The sequence below is a fragment of the Symphalangus syndactylus genome, chromosome 6, assembly GCF_028878055.3.
Source record: "Symphalangus syndactylus isolate Jambi chromosome 6, NHGRI_mSymSyn1-v2.1_pri, whole genome shotgun sequence".
NCBI lineage: Eukaryota > Metazoa > Chordata > Mammalia > Primates > Hylobatidae > Symphalangus > Symphalangus syndactylus.
The window spans coordinates 88,175,373-88,190,121 of record NC_072428.2 but is presented as its reverse complement, the minus strand read 5'-3'; the positions used below and the strand labels follow the sequence as shown (position 1 = coordinate 88,190,121).

At 37.2% G+C, this 14,749-nt stretch overlaps 1 protein-coding gene and 1 long non-coding RNA gene across 20 annotated transcripts in view; one reads left to right on the top strand and one right to left on the bottom strand.

Moving 5' to 3' along the window:
• The window catches only part of LOC129484811 (uncharacterized), a 126,690-nt gene that overhangs the window by 74,478 nt on the left and 37,463 nt on the right, over nt 1-14,749 (top strand). For 7 of the 8 annotated variants that reach the window (XR_010121557.1, XR_010121560.1, XR_010121558.1 and 4 more), the window contains one exon: nt 3,736-5,343. The exons of the other annotated variant lie outside the window; for it this stretch is intronic. This is a non-coding gene — a long non-coding RNA (uncharacterized lncRNA). Of the gene's footprint in view, nt 1-3,735; nt 5,344-14,749 lie in introns of those variants that run through there. 8 annotated transcript variants of the gene reach the window in all.
• Nucleotides 1-14,749, bottom strand: part of HGF (hepatocyte growth factor) — a 103,806-nt gene that overhangs the window by 62,718 nt on the left and 26,339 nt on the right. For 2 of the 12 annotated variants that reach the window (XM_055283414.2, XM_055283415.2), the window contains exons 1-2: nt 5,605-7,162; nt 5,199-5,343 (exon numbers count right to left, since the gene is read on the bottom strand). In XM_055283414.2, coding sequence (XP_055139389.2) covers nt 5,199-5,343; nt 5,605-5,814 — 355 coding nt within the window. In that variant the 5' untranslated portion in view covers nt 5,815-7,162. Of the gene's footprint in view, nt 1-5,198; nt 5,344-5,604; nt 7,177-7,392; nt 7,584-14,749 lie in introns of those variants that run through there. The other 10 variants (XM_063642080.1, XM_063642081.1, XM_063642078.1 and 7 more) reach the window with 9 other exon arrangements.

The window sequence follows — 14,749 nt, the reverse complement described above, 5'->3', positions numbered from 1 at the left end:
TTAAATGTTATAAATATGCAAAGTTTTAGTTTTGTTTTTGAAATTTTATCCTTTAATCTCTGGCATGAAGAAGAAACTGTGATTCTTCCAAGCAAAGAAGGCATAATTCATTTCAAATTTTGGTTTCTGTCACAGAACCATGTTAATAGGAGATAAGTTTTTCCATTAAGAGTTTATCTTTCCTTTGACCTTATTACACTATTTCCAAGGTGCTTTGAAATGCTTCATAGCATAATAGTTATATAATTTCCTGTATAAATTTGAACGTTTCTTAGAAATAAATGATAGTTAATTGACGAAAAAAATCTATGAAACAACTGTTCACCAAAATAGAAGAGTTTTATACACATATTTCTTAAATATGTGTATAATTATATTAGCTAAAAATATAAAATTGAAGTTGGCCTGATGTATAATGTATTTAGTATACATGTCTAAGTGTGAGGGAAAAGCCTAAAAATCAAAAAGTCTAAGACAAATATTAAATGTGTAATATATTTTAATGTATCAAATGAAACAAAATCTCTGGTCAATGTTCTGGCTTCTTTTCTCAATGCCACGCAAAATGAAGGCAAGCCATGAAGAAGAGTCTGGAGATCTGAGGTCTCTGTGGAATTGATTGTATTTAATTCTAAATCTCCTCAGTTGTTCTACTGAAATGTGTTAATGTTTTGTTTTACCTCATAAAAACAGTCTACCTTGCTTGCTGACAAATTTTCCAATCACTACCTTTCATCTAAAGATCAAAAAGCATTTTGAAAGACAAATAAATCTATTATTTCCCTTTACTAGATAATAAATAGAAGTGAAAAGCTTGTCTGGGGCTACAAAGCTATCAGGGGCAATCAGAACCAGACACCAGAATTCTCTTCTCACTATTTTGTTCTCATGACGTAGAAACTTTCCCTTTTAATTAAGTCATTTATACTAAGCCAGTAACTAATTACTAAAAAATATGAAGTTGGAGCTAATTGTACATCATGTAATCCACACATCTATAAAATTAATTCCTTATTCAATAAAAGAAAAATTCAAAACAGAAGTCATTCAAAAACAGCATCTGAAAATAAAATTCCTTTGCTGAAAATAGTTTCAACTTTCTCTTCCATATGTATTAACAACTGATGCTTGTTTTACTGAAAACAGTTAAAAGCCAAGCTTAATTTGGGAAGAAACTCAAAAATATCTTTGGATCAGATTTTTCCCTACTATTTTTTGTGCGTGACTGTTAGCTGAAGTTTATAAACAAAATATTGAAATGAAATCAAAGGGTGAGAGATCACTACAAATTTGTCATGCTTTCCTGTGCTTTAAATTACAACTCCTTTTTCCTCTTCTCCCAGTATGGGAAAACATTCTGGAAGCTATATTTCCTGAAGAACCTGAAGTCCCTGTTTTAGAGCTGAAATCATTAGGATCCTAGTGAAAACCTACACACAGAAAGTAGGGTCAAATGTATCAAGGTGCTTGAAGAAAGACACATTTCTCCCTCTGGTCCCGGCACCTCACACTCATTTCTCTCAGTACCTCATATATTTTCTTCTCTGTATGGACTAACCATTGACTTCAAAGGAAAATCATGCAAGGAAAGGATTTGCAGGGTGTGGAAAGAAGCAGGAATCTGGCTCCACATATTCTGAGAAACCTATCCACATGATTAGTGATTAACAGATTGAAGTGGCAAGATGTTAAGATGAAAGTACACAAATAATTAATGGAAGGGAACGGTTGGGACTGGAGATTGTAAACTCTCCAAAGCCAAGAATTTCAAATAGAAATCTAAATTTTCACTGTTATTATGTAAGACTTAGATTTTTGCAAATCAGCAATCATCTCCCTTTCTTTAGAGAAGGCAACAATATCACAAATAAAGATACCAAGAAGACAGAGATTGTGTCAGATGTAAATCAAACGCTGGTATTTGAGAAGCTGCAGCATCATCTCTTCCAAGGGGATTTACAAAATGAAGTGATGTTCAGTGTGATTTGAGGGGCCTCCCTAGGTATTTTCTTCCTTCTCCTTTCCAGTTCTTATTTAAGGTTTCATTCTTCTAGAAGCCTTATCCTGGCCTCCACCTTCACTGTCTGTTTCTGCCTACAACTTTCCTTCCACACAGGAACTGAAGCAACAACACTGAAGAACAACTTCAATCAAGTACCTTTTCAACAAAAAAACTTTCAGCTGCTCCCATGACATTCATTTTAAAGACCACATGGTTGAGCATGACCTTCAATCCTATCCATTCTACCTCATCTTACTTTTCCACTCACAGACAATATGCCCCATCACATGCCCAGTACTTCTGCCTCAAATGCTTGCCTTCAGTTGCTGTGTGGGGTCCTTCCTGGGACATTCCTTATACTTATGAACCTCTGTACCTTGGGCCACTTGTGTTCCTGTGCTAAGGTACTGACTATTCGACCATCCATCTTTTCATATAGACTTCAGTACCATATGACCCCTTAACCTGGTTTGATTCTCTATGCTAAAAATGAACTCTCATAGTACAAATTATTTCTAACAGGGTTTTTATAAATATATCACTTAGCCAAATGATTTTTTTAAGTAAGTTTCAGTTGATTTCACTGCTGCTGGCTTCAATATAAATGAAAAAAGAAAGAAAAAACACCACATAGTTCATTCACATGCATTTGGGTAGGAATCTCAGCTCTGTCCCTTAACTCACAAAGAAATAAGATAACTGAGGTCTTTGAACCTCAGTTTCCTCAGGCAAAATGAGTCCAATAGTGCCAATCTTATTAGAATTAAGTAAGATGTACTTTACTGCTTGGTTCATATCAGTTGCTCAACAAATTTAAGTTCCTTTCTCATTTGTTCATCTTTACATCCGCCACATACTCTTGAACATTAGGTGCTCATTTAATGCTTCTTTTATTACAGAGGATTGGATATTTGTTTCTCATGTAGGTGGGAGTGAATAGAGGGTAATTCTATACAGGCTAACTCCTACAAAGATGGTGTGGGCCCATTATATTGAATATTTCTTAAGCTTTTAAAAAAGTATCTCCATAATGTATTCTGTTGATAACTGGTTGTCAACTTACAGTATATACTTCTTTCCTAACAATGTGTTATTTTACAATATGTACAAATAGAAATTCACAGAATAAATATAATCAAAGCTAGTAACAACAAAAGAAACCTCTAAATAGTCAATATTAAATGTCATTTAAAAAAGAACAAACTTTGTGTGTTCTAAGAGGCTACCCATGTTTTTTATTTTAAAGGTTATTTAAAAAAACTCAAAATAAACTGGCCATCTAAACAAAGGCGCACCCTCCTTTGATGACAATTTTAGAATTATCCACTTCAGGAATTATTCACAGCATATTTGTAATTCCCAACTGGACTCTCCTTGCCTGCCAGTACTCTTGGGCTGCATTCTGCCTGTACTCAGGAAACACAGTCATTTCTACATTAGGCAAAGTGAAATATAATTACAAATGTATGTCTCCTGCCAAAAGTTCATAATGCATTCCAAAAACAAATAGACACTGCCTATGGTTGATCTACTGTTTGGGTTTTCCACACTGCGTTCCCCTTGCGTTAGCACAGATGAATTCAGGTAACCAGATTCTACTTAAGAACAGTGACATTTTAATCTTTAAAAATGAAAACCCTCAAAATATTAGCCATTATTTCCATTTAAGCTCAAAATCCCCTAAACCAGCAGTCATCTGTGAAGCATTTTTTTTCTTCTTCTTCTTGAGATAGAGTCTCGCTCCGTGGCCCAAGCTGAAGTGCGGTGACACAATCTCGGCTCACGGCAACCTCCACCTCCCAGGTTCAAGAGATTCTCCTGCCTCAGCCTCCCAAGTAGCTGGGACTACAGGTGCCTGCCACTACGCCTGGCTAATTTTTTGTACTTTTAGTAGAGATGGGGTTTCACCGTGTTAGCTAGGATGGTCTCGATCTCCTGATCTTGTGATCCGCCCGCCTCGGCCTCACAAAGTGCTGGGATTACAGACATGAGCCGCCGCACCCGACTCTGTGAAGCGATTTTAACATGACACATCTCAAGCATGATAACCTGCTTGATTTGAACTCACTGCTTTTTCACTTCTTCAGAAATCTTACCTAAATGCTTTCAAAGTGACCCTTTCCAAACTGTCATTTTCCAAAAGGGCCACTTCACAAAATAAAACCAGGTGGGTTGAATGATTTTCCTTTTCATTTAGCAAATTCTTGAGTTTTTTAACCCTTGTACCATATCAAAAACTAGATCAGAGGTCTGATAAATTTCATATTTACCATCTCAAAAGATACAGCCAGTTCTCTTTTTTATATTGTAAAAAGGCCATGTCTCCATCTGGGCATTTGTTCCACTCTTATTCTCTTGTGCCTACCCTTGATATTCACTGCCTTCTCCCGTTGGCACCTCAGCCTCTACAATGATACAACAAAATACAGATGTTTCCTCTTGCCCTGATAACAAGAGAAACTTCCCAAAGCAGCAAACGAGATCTCTAAACCTCCAGGCAATGTGAACTTTCAAGCAACTCCTCCCCAAACGGCAAATCCAAGGGAGAAAGTGGGAGACAGAGATGGGCAATTCTGCAGCTTTAATCAAAGTCTCCGTGCACTGCAGTTTCAAAGGGCAGGCATCCATACCCAGAAAGAATAAGATCTTTAAAAAGAGGCTTTCTCTTTCATTTTTATGATATGCAAATACTCAGTTTATTCTGCCTCCTCAAAATGAAAACCTGTACAAAGTCGTAATTTGGCTCCAAATGTTGACTAGGTGATGTGGAGTAGTGGATTATCATGAAAAATTGTTCTCTGGAAAAGGATGACTTCCTGCTGGACTGACCATCACTCTTGCCTCTTCAGACCAGACCCTCTCTTTGGCTTTAAACTTGTCCAAAGCAGCCAAGTTCAGCCAGTATTAGCACTTCCTCCCCATCTCATAATCCACAACTATGAGGCTAAGTGGGACGGGGCTTGGGTTGGAGGTGGAGGAGAGTTGAGGGAAAGTTAATTATCATTTTAAATGCTATTCAAACAAAAAAAAAAGAATGTCAAAAGAAAGCATAATGAGAGCTTTTAGAAACCTATACTACATACTGAGTTCAGAAAAGATGCTGAGAATAGGGTAAAAAGAGGGTGTTAAAAGGAATAGGGAAGGTTAGCAGGAGAGTTAAATACTAATACTAATAATGAAGAAGAAGGGAACTAACCTGCATAGGGGATGGCGATGGGGAGCAGGAGGAGATGCAGAAGGACATGCTGCAGCAGCAGGACTGGCAGGAGTTTGGTCACCCACATGGTGCTGCTGGACGGGCTGGCGGATCCCTCTGGAGGAGATGCCTGGGTGAAAGAATCCTGTTCGGAGTCAGTGCCTCAAAGAGCCAGTCGGCTCTGAGCTGCTTTTTATTGCGATGAGCTAAGTTTGTTGTGTGATTAACTGGAAAGATCTAGGTCTGAACTCCCTCTTACGGTAAGAAACTGTTTAACAACAGCCCTTTACTCTCTTCCAGCCCCCTCCTTTCCTCATTCGCCCCCCCTTCAACACCACCAAACAGATCCCTGCACCCCCCCCATTCCCCGCCTCCCCCCAACCCCACGCTTAGGAAAGAAACTTACAAAGAAAAGGTCACCTGGCCTGAGGCCAGCTTCAATTTGGAAGCTGGAGCTCCAGATCCCAGTGGCTCCTATCCGAGTAGGGAAGGGAGGAGCAAGGCTGAGCCCAATAGCTAAATCAAGGCACAGGCAGAGGACCAATTCGCTCAATTTAAACAGGAAAATACATGTGTTTATATGTCTATTTGGGAAAAGAGGAAGGGGAAGCAGCATAAGAAGAAAGCGAAGAGCTGTCTTTCAGCCAAATGTGCCCCAGCTCCTAATCTGTCTAGTTTTCCTGCTAGAGCAATTGAGGGATTCAAAACACTGACACAGGTTCTCTAGGGGAGAGAGACCTGGGAGAGGCGGGAGGGGGGCCAGGGAGGAGGGCCCAGGCAAGTCCAGCCCAGGTAGAAAGAGGTTAGTTAAGAAAAGGGTGTGGTATTGTGGGGCCAAAATAAGCAAGCAAAACAAAAGCACGCAGATTGTCAGATGAAAAAATTGCCCCTGCCCCATGGGCTCAGAGCGGGCAGCTTTTTTTTTTTTTTTTTCCACAAACTGCTAAACTCACGAAATACCACACATTTACCCAAAGTATACAAAATAAACTTGTCTGATCTGACTTTTTAAGAGAAAGTGCAAGAAATAGTCATTGTCCATAGGCTGTCCCTGACAGGTAAATATGCCATGTGTCCTTGTACAGGCACACACGTGCACACAACACATTCATACATGTTGGTGTGTACGTACATATACACTGGTTAGGACTGACTTTCACCGGAAATCCCTCAAGCTGTTTGAATTCGTGAATACTGAATATGCCTCTCTTTTCCAGCTTCATCTGCCTGTACACGACAGCCAGCTTCCCAAAGTGTTAAGTGGAAAGATGAGGAGCTTGTATGGGCATGGGGGGACTCCTAGGTATCAAATCTTTGTGAGATCATTGCCCAGACCCCTCACTTGATTCGGAGAATTTGTCTTTGCAGCCAGAGGTGGATGCTCTGGTAACTTTAAGCAAGAGCTTGCTTTATTTCTAATGGATGCCGAGGGATACTTGCCCCTGTGCCTCTCTGAGATGGATTATTAGTAGAGAACAGTGTCCCTGTCCACAGAGGAAGAGAAATTGGGCCAAATGTGGGAATGACTAGAGCGGTGTGTAGCTGTACTGAAGTGACTGTGGGGCTGAATTAAACTCATCCACAGAACAGCCTTCCCTCCACATACCGCCTTCATTTGTCCTCCAGCTCCCCTACCACCGCTTTCAGGAAAAAACAACCTGCCTGATAAGTCCCTGAGGTTGTGGGATATCTAGAGAAGCTAGGGATTAACAGAATTCCTTTTGAGGGATCTATTTTATATGACCAGTTTCTATTGCTAATCCTTCTCTTTTATCATTTTCTCCTTATTTAAAAATCATTTGTCAGCCTCTCTCTGGTGTCCCCAGGATCCATTTTACTTTCTTTTTACCATTCATTAGACTTTTTGGGAAATCTCAGTTCAATGTATTGCCTGACCATGACCCTGAATCGCTCCACTGCATCTCTTGTGCTTTATTAGGGTGTAGGGGCTCAGAAAAATGATACCCCAGATGAAGACCTCAGAAGCAGCTCTCTCTGACCTTCTCCTGCCCTCCAGTCTCCGGCCCTTCATTCTCCCCCAAGGCGAGCCGTAGAAACTAGAATCCCTCTTTCCCAAGGTGGCTCCTAGAAACCAGAACCCTTTTCCCCGAACCAGCTATAAAACCTAAACATATCACTCTAACACCTCAACTTTCTGTGTGAAATCTGGCCATAAAGACATTATCTGACCTACCTTGTTTGATCGTAGCTCATAAGACCCCATTCCAGAGAAGGTCCTGCCCCATACCCAGAAGGAATGAGTACTGTACGGAGATACCAGGAAGAATCTCACCTTGCCAGGCGTCCCCACTCAGTCTGTTAGCATGAGATCATATTCCTTTTGTCCAGTTGTATTTCTCCACACCTGCCCACACTTTGTTGAACCTAAGCATAAAAATGGACAATTTCTTTTGTAACTTTGGGTCTTTGTTCTAAAGGCTCTCGGGTTGCGTAAAATTATGATCAAATAAATGTGTATGCCTTTTCTCCTATTGATCTGCCTCTTGTCAGTAATTTTTTTTAGCAAACCTTCAGAGAACAATGGAAAAGTTTTCCCTTGGCCCAACAAGGGATTAAGGCTGTTTTTAAAAGAAGCTAGATTTTTCTGTAAGTAGATTCCTGTAGGTAAGGAAAGAAAAAGAACAGTGTTTCTATTTATTTTCTTCTCTCAGAAAAAAAACTAGAGTCAGGGTTGTAAATTATTGTTATAAGTTTGGAGCAAAATCCATCTGAGCTAAGAGGTTCAGGACGTTAGAAAATTGAATAAACTTATTTATTAGGTCACACATTTTCACAAGTTTTTTTACTGTCACATTAAATATGGTAAATACAACTTAAATATTATATTATATAACTATTAAATATAGTAAATGCAACTATATAATTTATATATTCATATTTCTTGTTGACCAAAATTATTTGGTCTTTCTTTACTGAAATTGTTTCTCATATACACTGAGCTCTTAAGGTATGCTAAGCATCGTATTACGCACCATTGAAAATTATTTAATCCTTACAGTAAGTTTAAGATTATTAAAATTCTCACTTTATGGTTGAGGAAACACAGTAAGTTATTTTTATTCTTAAATAACTTGCCTAAGATCCCAAAGTAATATTCAAGTGTGAGATTCAGAATAGTCATAGCCCATAGGATGGTATAAATTTTTTTTAACCCCACGAGGAGAAGAATCACATGTTCCAGAGTATAATCACCAAAATAAGTTTGAGACTGGATATATAGGAGAACCTCTGTAATAATTTATAAAATAATACATAATTTTAAATCTCTCAAAACTATAAAGAAATATTCAAATGAAATTCTAATTATGCTATTAGTTTAGTCTGTTTTGATAACACATTCTATTTGTTCTTTCTAAATCATGCAATGTTTTTCCCATCATCTACTGATTGCCTTACATAGGCATACATCATTTTATTGCCCTTCACTTTATTGTACTTCACAGATAATATGTTTTTACAAATTGAAGTTTTGTGGTGTCCTCGAATTGAGCAAGTCTGTTGGTGCCGTTTTTCCCACAGCATGTGCTCACTTTGTGTCTCCGTGTCACATTTTGGTAATTCTTGCAATATTTCAAATATTTCCTTATTATTTTACATGGTGATCTGTGATCAGTGATCTTTGATGTTACTGCTATAATCGTTTTGGGCACCACAAACCACAACCCAAACTTAATCCATTCATGTTTGTATTCTGACTACTCCTCTGACGAGCTGTTCACCCATCGCTCTCCCTCCCCTCAGGCTTCTCTATTTCCTGAAACACAACATTATTGAAATTAGGCCAGTTGATAGCCCTGCAATGACCTCTAAGTGTTCAAGTGAAAGGAAGGGTTGCGTGTCTCTTTCTTGAAATCAAAAGCTAGAAATAAAGTAAGCTTTTGGGGAAAGGCATACCCAAAGATGAGTTAAGTCAAAAGCCAGTCCTCTTGCACCAGTTACCGAGTTGCAAAAGCAAAAGAAGAGTTCTTGAAGCGAGTTAGAAGTGCTACTCCAGTGAACACACAAATGATAAAAGAGCATAGCAGCCTTATTGCTGATATGCGGAAAATTTTAGCAGTCTAGATAGAAGATCAAACCAGCTGCAATATTCCCTTAAGCCTTAAGCCAAAGCCACAGCAAGGCTCTGAACATCAAGCAAGACCCTCCATCAGCAAAAAGATTATCACTCACTGAAGGCTCATATGATCATTAGCATTTTTTAACAACAAAGTATTTTTAAGTTAAGGTATGGACATTTTTAAACATAATGCTATTGCACACTTAATAGTCTGCTGTGTAACTTTTATATGCACTGGGAAACAAAAAAAATTCATGTAACTTGCTTTATTGCGATTTTTGCTTGATCACAGTGGTCTGAAACCAAACGAGCAGTATCTCCAAGGTAAGCCAGTACTTCTTAAGTGTTAAACAGTTTGTATAAATCCCCAAAAAATTGTGTCTGAAAAGTTTTTGATAAAATAACTTGTAAAGAGATTACTTTAAATACTGCAATTTATGTAAACAATTAAATACTAGATGGATACTCATTACCCTACAATACCATTTTAAATCTGTCCTATGATTGAGGTTTCTAGTATCTCATGGATACTAGATGGATTTAATGGAAAAGCCTCTATTACTGTGCTTTTTAAAAGGCTGCTGCTTTAACACAGTATCTTTCTTTGTCTTAAGCCCATGTTTCTCCACAAGGGATGCTTGTAAGAACGTACATGGGGAATAAGCTCACATGACCTTATGATCTGTAGATTACTAATGAGTTTTGTTTTCTTGAACTGGTCATTTTGTTTACTAAACGCCTGTGATTACTAATGCATTTTGTGTTCTTGAACTGTCATTTTGTTTATTAAATGCCTGTCACATGCCAGGTGCCATTCTGTTTCTGCTACCACTTGGATACGCTCAGCTTACTCATAGGCCTACTTTCAAATCCCAGCTGAGTCACTTACTAAAACAATTACAAATTGAGGAAGGTAATTTATCACCCTAATATCTCAGTTTCCCTAACACCAAAATGGGGCCCTATGTGTCAGGTGCTGTACTAAACACTTCACATGCATTATCTCACTTGCCCTTACACCTTGCCTCAGGAAAAAAAAGGTATGTGTATCTAAGAGGTATATCTTATTATTGTGATTGACTTACAGGTAATGAAATCAACATTTAGAGATGGTAACTTGGTTTAGGTTAAACTGTTAATGAAATGTGATTTCAAGACACCAGCTACTCAGGTATCCAATCACTGCTATCAAACACTATGCCACATTGAAAGAGATCCAGATTAAGAAATTTCCAGCATTCCTTCTCTCTTTAAAATTAGATTATTCTACTTATCTGAATTCTTTAGTAGCCACTATACTTCTATACAATTCTTACCTTCCAAACCTATGAAGGAAGCACTTGTGTAACCTTTGGTATTGCTTACTTTTCCTACACAACCATATCTTCTCATTCTTTTCCTGTTTGTTGATTCTACCCCCAACTGGTCACTTTTTATCTTTAGACCTTGCCACTGAATATGTTGACTACCTTTAATGTAGGAAATATTACAAAATACATTACAATTTGAATCAGATAAAAACCACTTTAAGCACATGAAGCAGAAACTAAAATCTATATGACACAAGCAGGCATGATGACATATTTATTTGCAAAATTATTGAAGAGTGGGTACAACATCCATGCAGACACCTAGACCTGTGATGCCTAATATAGTAGCTATAAGCCACATGTTCCTATATATATTCAAAATTAAATTAATTAAAACTAAACTTCCTCTGTTGTGTTTAGTAATCACATATATGTGGTTGGTGGCTCCCACAGTAGATAATGCAGATACAGAATATGTCCATCATTGCAGAAAGCTATATTAGATAATGTTGATCTAGTCTAAGATGATTAGTCTAAATGTGGTCTAAATGTGATTATGGGCAAAGCAACATAATGACTATTAAAGGCATAATTTTAAAAGACACTAAAAAGTTATCTGTATGTTGGTGGCACTTTAGTTTGAAACCCCCCTTTCTTTCTACGAGTATTTTGCATAGTATATTATGAACAAGGATAACAGGACTTTGATTGATTTGTCTCTTAAACATAAAGTAACAATGATTGAAGATAGCTCCTTGTTCAGAGAGTATGCCAAGCACATACCACAGACACAAGCCCAGAGAAAATGGTTAAAGAAAAGTGTTTTAAAATAGTTCTGTCTAACAAAACACCTGTCTACTAAGGAGTGTGATGCAATCTATAGAGTCTCTGGGAATTTGGTGAGTCTTTGTCCATTACATGATAAAAATGACCTAATTGAAAGCAACTGACAGGACTTCAGTACACATTATAGACTTAATGTAAAGGTTTCATTTTTATTAATTCATCGTTGATTAACCACTAAAAGGACTCTAATGGTTACTCAGTCAAATCATAGTCTCAACCACTCACCCATGACTTTGCCACACTCCCAGGAAATCTGTTGCAGAATTTGTGGTGAGACCACAAAGCAACATCCAGGAAAATGACAGTAACAGTTAAAGTACATCATCACAGGATAGGAATTGTCATGTGTGTAAAAATAGCAGGGTTTCTTTTTCCTCTAGAAATATGCCATATGTACTTAAACAGCATTTTTATATTGTTCGCTATGACTATAAAACAATAGCAGCGTACATATTAAAAGAAATTCTTCTCAAACAGAAAAGACCGTCATGACTTGAGCTGTGTTTTGCCTTTTGGGAGTAAAGAGAGGATAGGCGTTGAGAACACCAGGAAATCTGAGCTAAAACTAAACTCTGATGCTGCATTTTCAGTTTTCTTTTCTGAGCCACGAGGGGCCATTTTCTGAATCCAGGGGGCCTAGTTAACTAACACTCATCACCTTGTGCTTAGAGGCCAGCTTTTATGTATTTCCAGGTGTTGGCTGCTTTGTTAAATCTGGAGTGCCCCCAAACTTATAAAGCCCAAGCACTCCACACCTGGTGTGTTGGACACTGGCATATTAGTAAAATGCATGAATTGGAGGAATCTATTTCTTTTTTCCCAGTTTAGAATTCAACCATGATAAAATCATTAGTGTAAGAACATGAGAATATTCACAATAAGGTACTTTTCAAAGTAACTGTTTAATCCATTTATTTTGCATCTTAAAAGCCACATAATAAAATTGAGGTTTCCCTTTTACTATATGTACATGTTGCATGTTTATTGTGGTCCTGGGGATATCTGAGGGCAATTCCACTTACCAGATGGCACTCGATACCAGGAATTACATTTCAAACCTGGGAGGAAAAGGCTCCACCTGGTGGAGCACTGCTTTTTTTTCTGTACGGGGCCGAGGGTTGGGGGGGCGGTGTTTGTTTCTTTATAATATACTATTCTGTACACCAGTCATCTGGTGCATTGGCCCTTCTTAGGAATTAAAGAGTTATTTAGCTAACGCTATGACAGCATGGCCCCATATGATACATTAATCTTGCAACATTTTTTAAATGACTGAATTTATATCTAGTTTATCCTTAATAAGATAGTATGCTTTAAGTTTTTTAAGAAGCTTCTACTTAAATTCCTAAACTATGAGCCTGGGAATCCTCATTCTAAATGGGAGGGTTCTTGGCAGACTTCTTACCATTTTCAAGTTTGTGAGGATTTGCAGTTACTGGACTCCTGGAGACTTGATAGAGCTAAGGGACTATCAAATCCACCAGAAACATTGCTTTTTCTAGCCAAGGAACAAAGGATGTAAGGAGGCAAATTCATAGTTCCTGAAATTTTTTATATTGTTTATTTAATCTTGTTTTATTTATATGTTTTTACAACTCACAATAATGAATATAGCAAAATTATGGAAAATGGCAAGTGTAAAGGACAGATGAAGTATGTTGCCCAATGCTTTAATCTAGTCCTGAATGAAGGGACTAGAAGGGAGAAACATCTCTAGAATGAGCCTAGTCTCCTCATGCTGCAACTCCAAAACAGAATTATGCCTTGTATACTGAGTAAGTGATGACATTTAGCAGAACACCCACTATGGAGAGCACCAGATTATAGCTATCCTTCAACTGCTTGTTTGCTTTGCGCTGATAAAAGAAAAAATGTTCATACAGTTTTCTAAGTCTCTTTTGTGTGGTTAGTTTATTTGCTTGTTTTATGTGAGTAAGAAAGATTACATATGGCCTTCTCTTTTAAGAGTTAAGTAAGAGAATTCTCTTTCAGCCATCTCTGTCCAGCCCCAAAATGATGTATTTATCCTAGCATTTCTCACATTTAAAGGTGCACTAATATTTTTCTATAGTTTTTTTCTGTCATTTTCCTGAGAGACAATCTTTTACCTCTCCAAAGTGCTATTACATCTTATGGTTATTTTGCCATTGTCCCGAATATTACTTATCAGAAAAAAACTTCGTGTCTTGTTTAATTTTTAATTCAGGATTTCTGTATAATATATAGCTTGAATACCCTGCCAATTAACATTTCTTGTTAGGGATTTATTTATTTTCTTCCTAATGTACACAATGAGATAGCACAGTGTAGAGCAGCTGGTTGAAGTCTTAATTATACCACTTACTAACTGAGAAAACCTGGACAAATTATTTTACTGTATTCATTTGCAAAATGATTATAATAAGAGTTGTAGCAGTTATTTACACTTAAATGTATTACATGTGAATTATAGTGATGATTACAGAATAAACATGCAAAACACAGATGACATATTTAGGAACACAACACAATTTTATTACTAGTCTTATTAATACCGAAACATTTAAGATAGTCTTTGAGTCATTTAATATCTCAAACAGAAAATGCCTAAATTAAAATGCAGAGTGAAGGCATGATCTTGGCATAATGGTTTTAGGAAATGCCTTAGTATTTAACAATTATTTAATCCAAAGTATCTGTTAATATTTTACAATAAGTTTTAAGTGAAACTAAACATGAATTTAAGTTTGCTTCATGCATCCATGTGTTAACTAATGCAGGGAAGCAGAAGAAGCCACATAATTCCATGTTATAAAATATTGCTAGTAAAAAATTATATTTAAGTGAAATAATGTGGTATTTTAAAATGTAAGAAGTTTTGAGCATACTTAACTTTGCATTGGCATCATTTCTTGATAAATGTCGTTAAAATAATTTTCTTGAAGTTCCGTAAGGGGTATACAGCACCCAGGAACTAACAGCATTTGTACTTTGTACCATTAAATCAGTAAAAAGAGAATAAATACCATCACGCTCTGTCCAAAAAATTCTTATTGACTCAGCTTCTCAATTTTATTAATAAAATGTTAACTGAATTTTCCTATTTCCAAAGAACTCAGGCTAGCCACTCATTCTATTAATAGAGTACATGATTGACTATATATTGTCCACCTTTTGAGTTAGAGCCTATAGCAGTGTCTGGCATAGCTTAGTGACTACCAAAAGATATTTAGCGGTCATTAAGTAGGCTTTAATTGTTTTCACCTAATATATTCAAAGTATTTGATATTTTCCTTCAAACAACATTGCAAGGCCAGTGCAGTGGCTCATACCTGTAA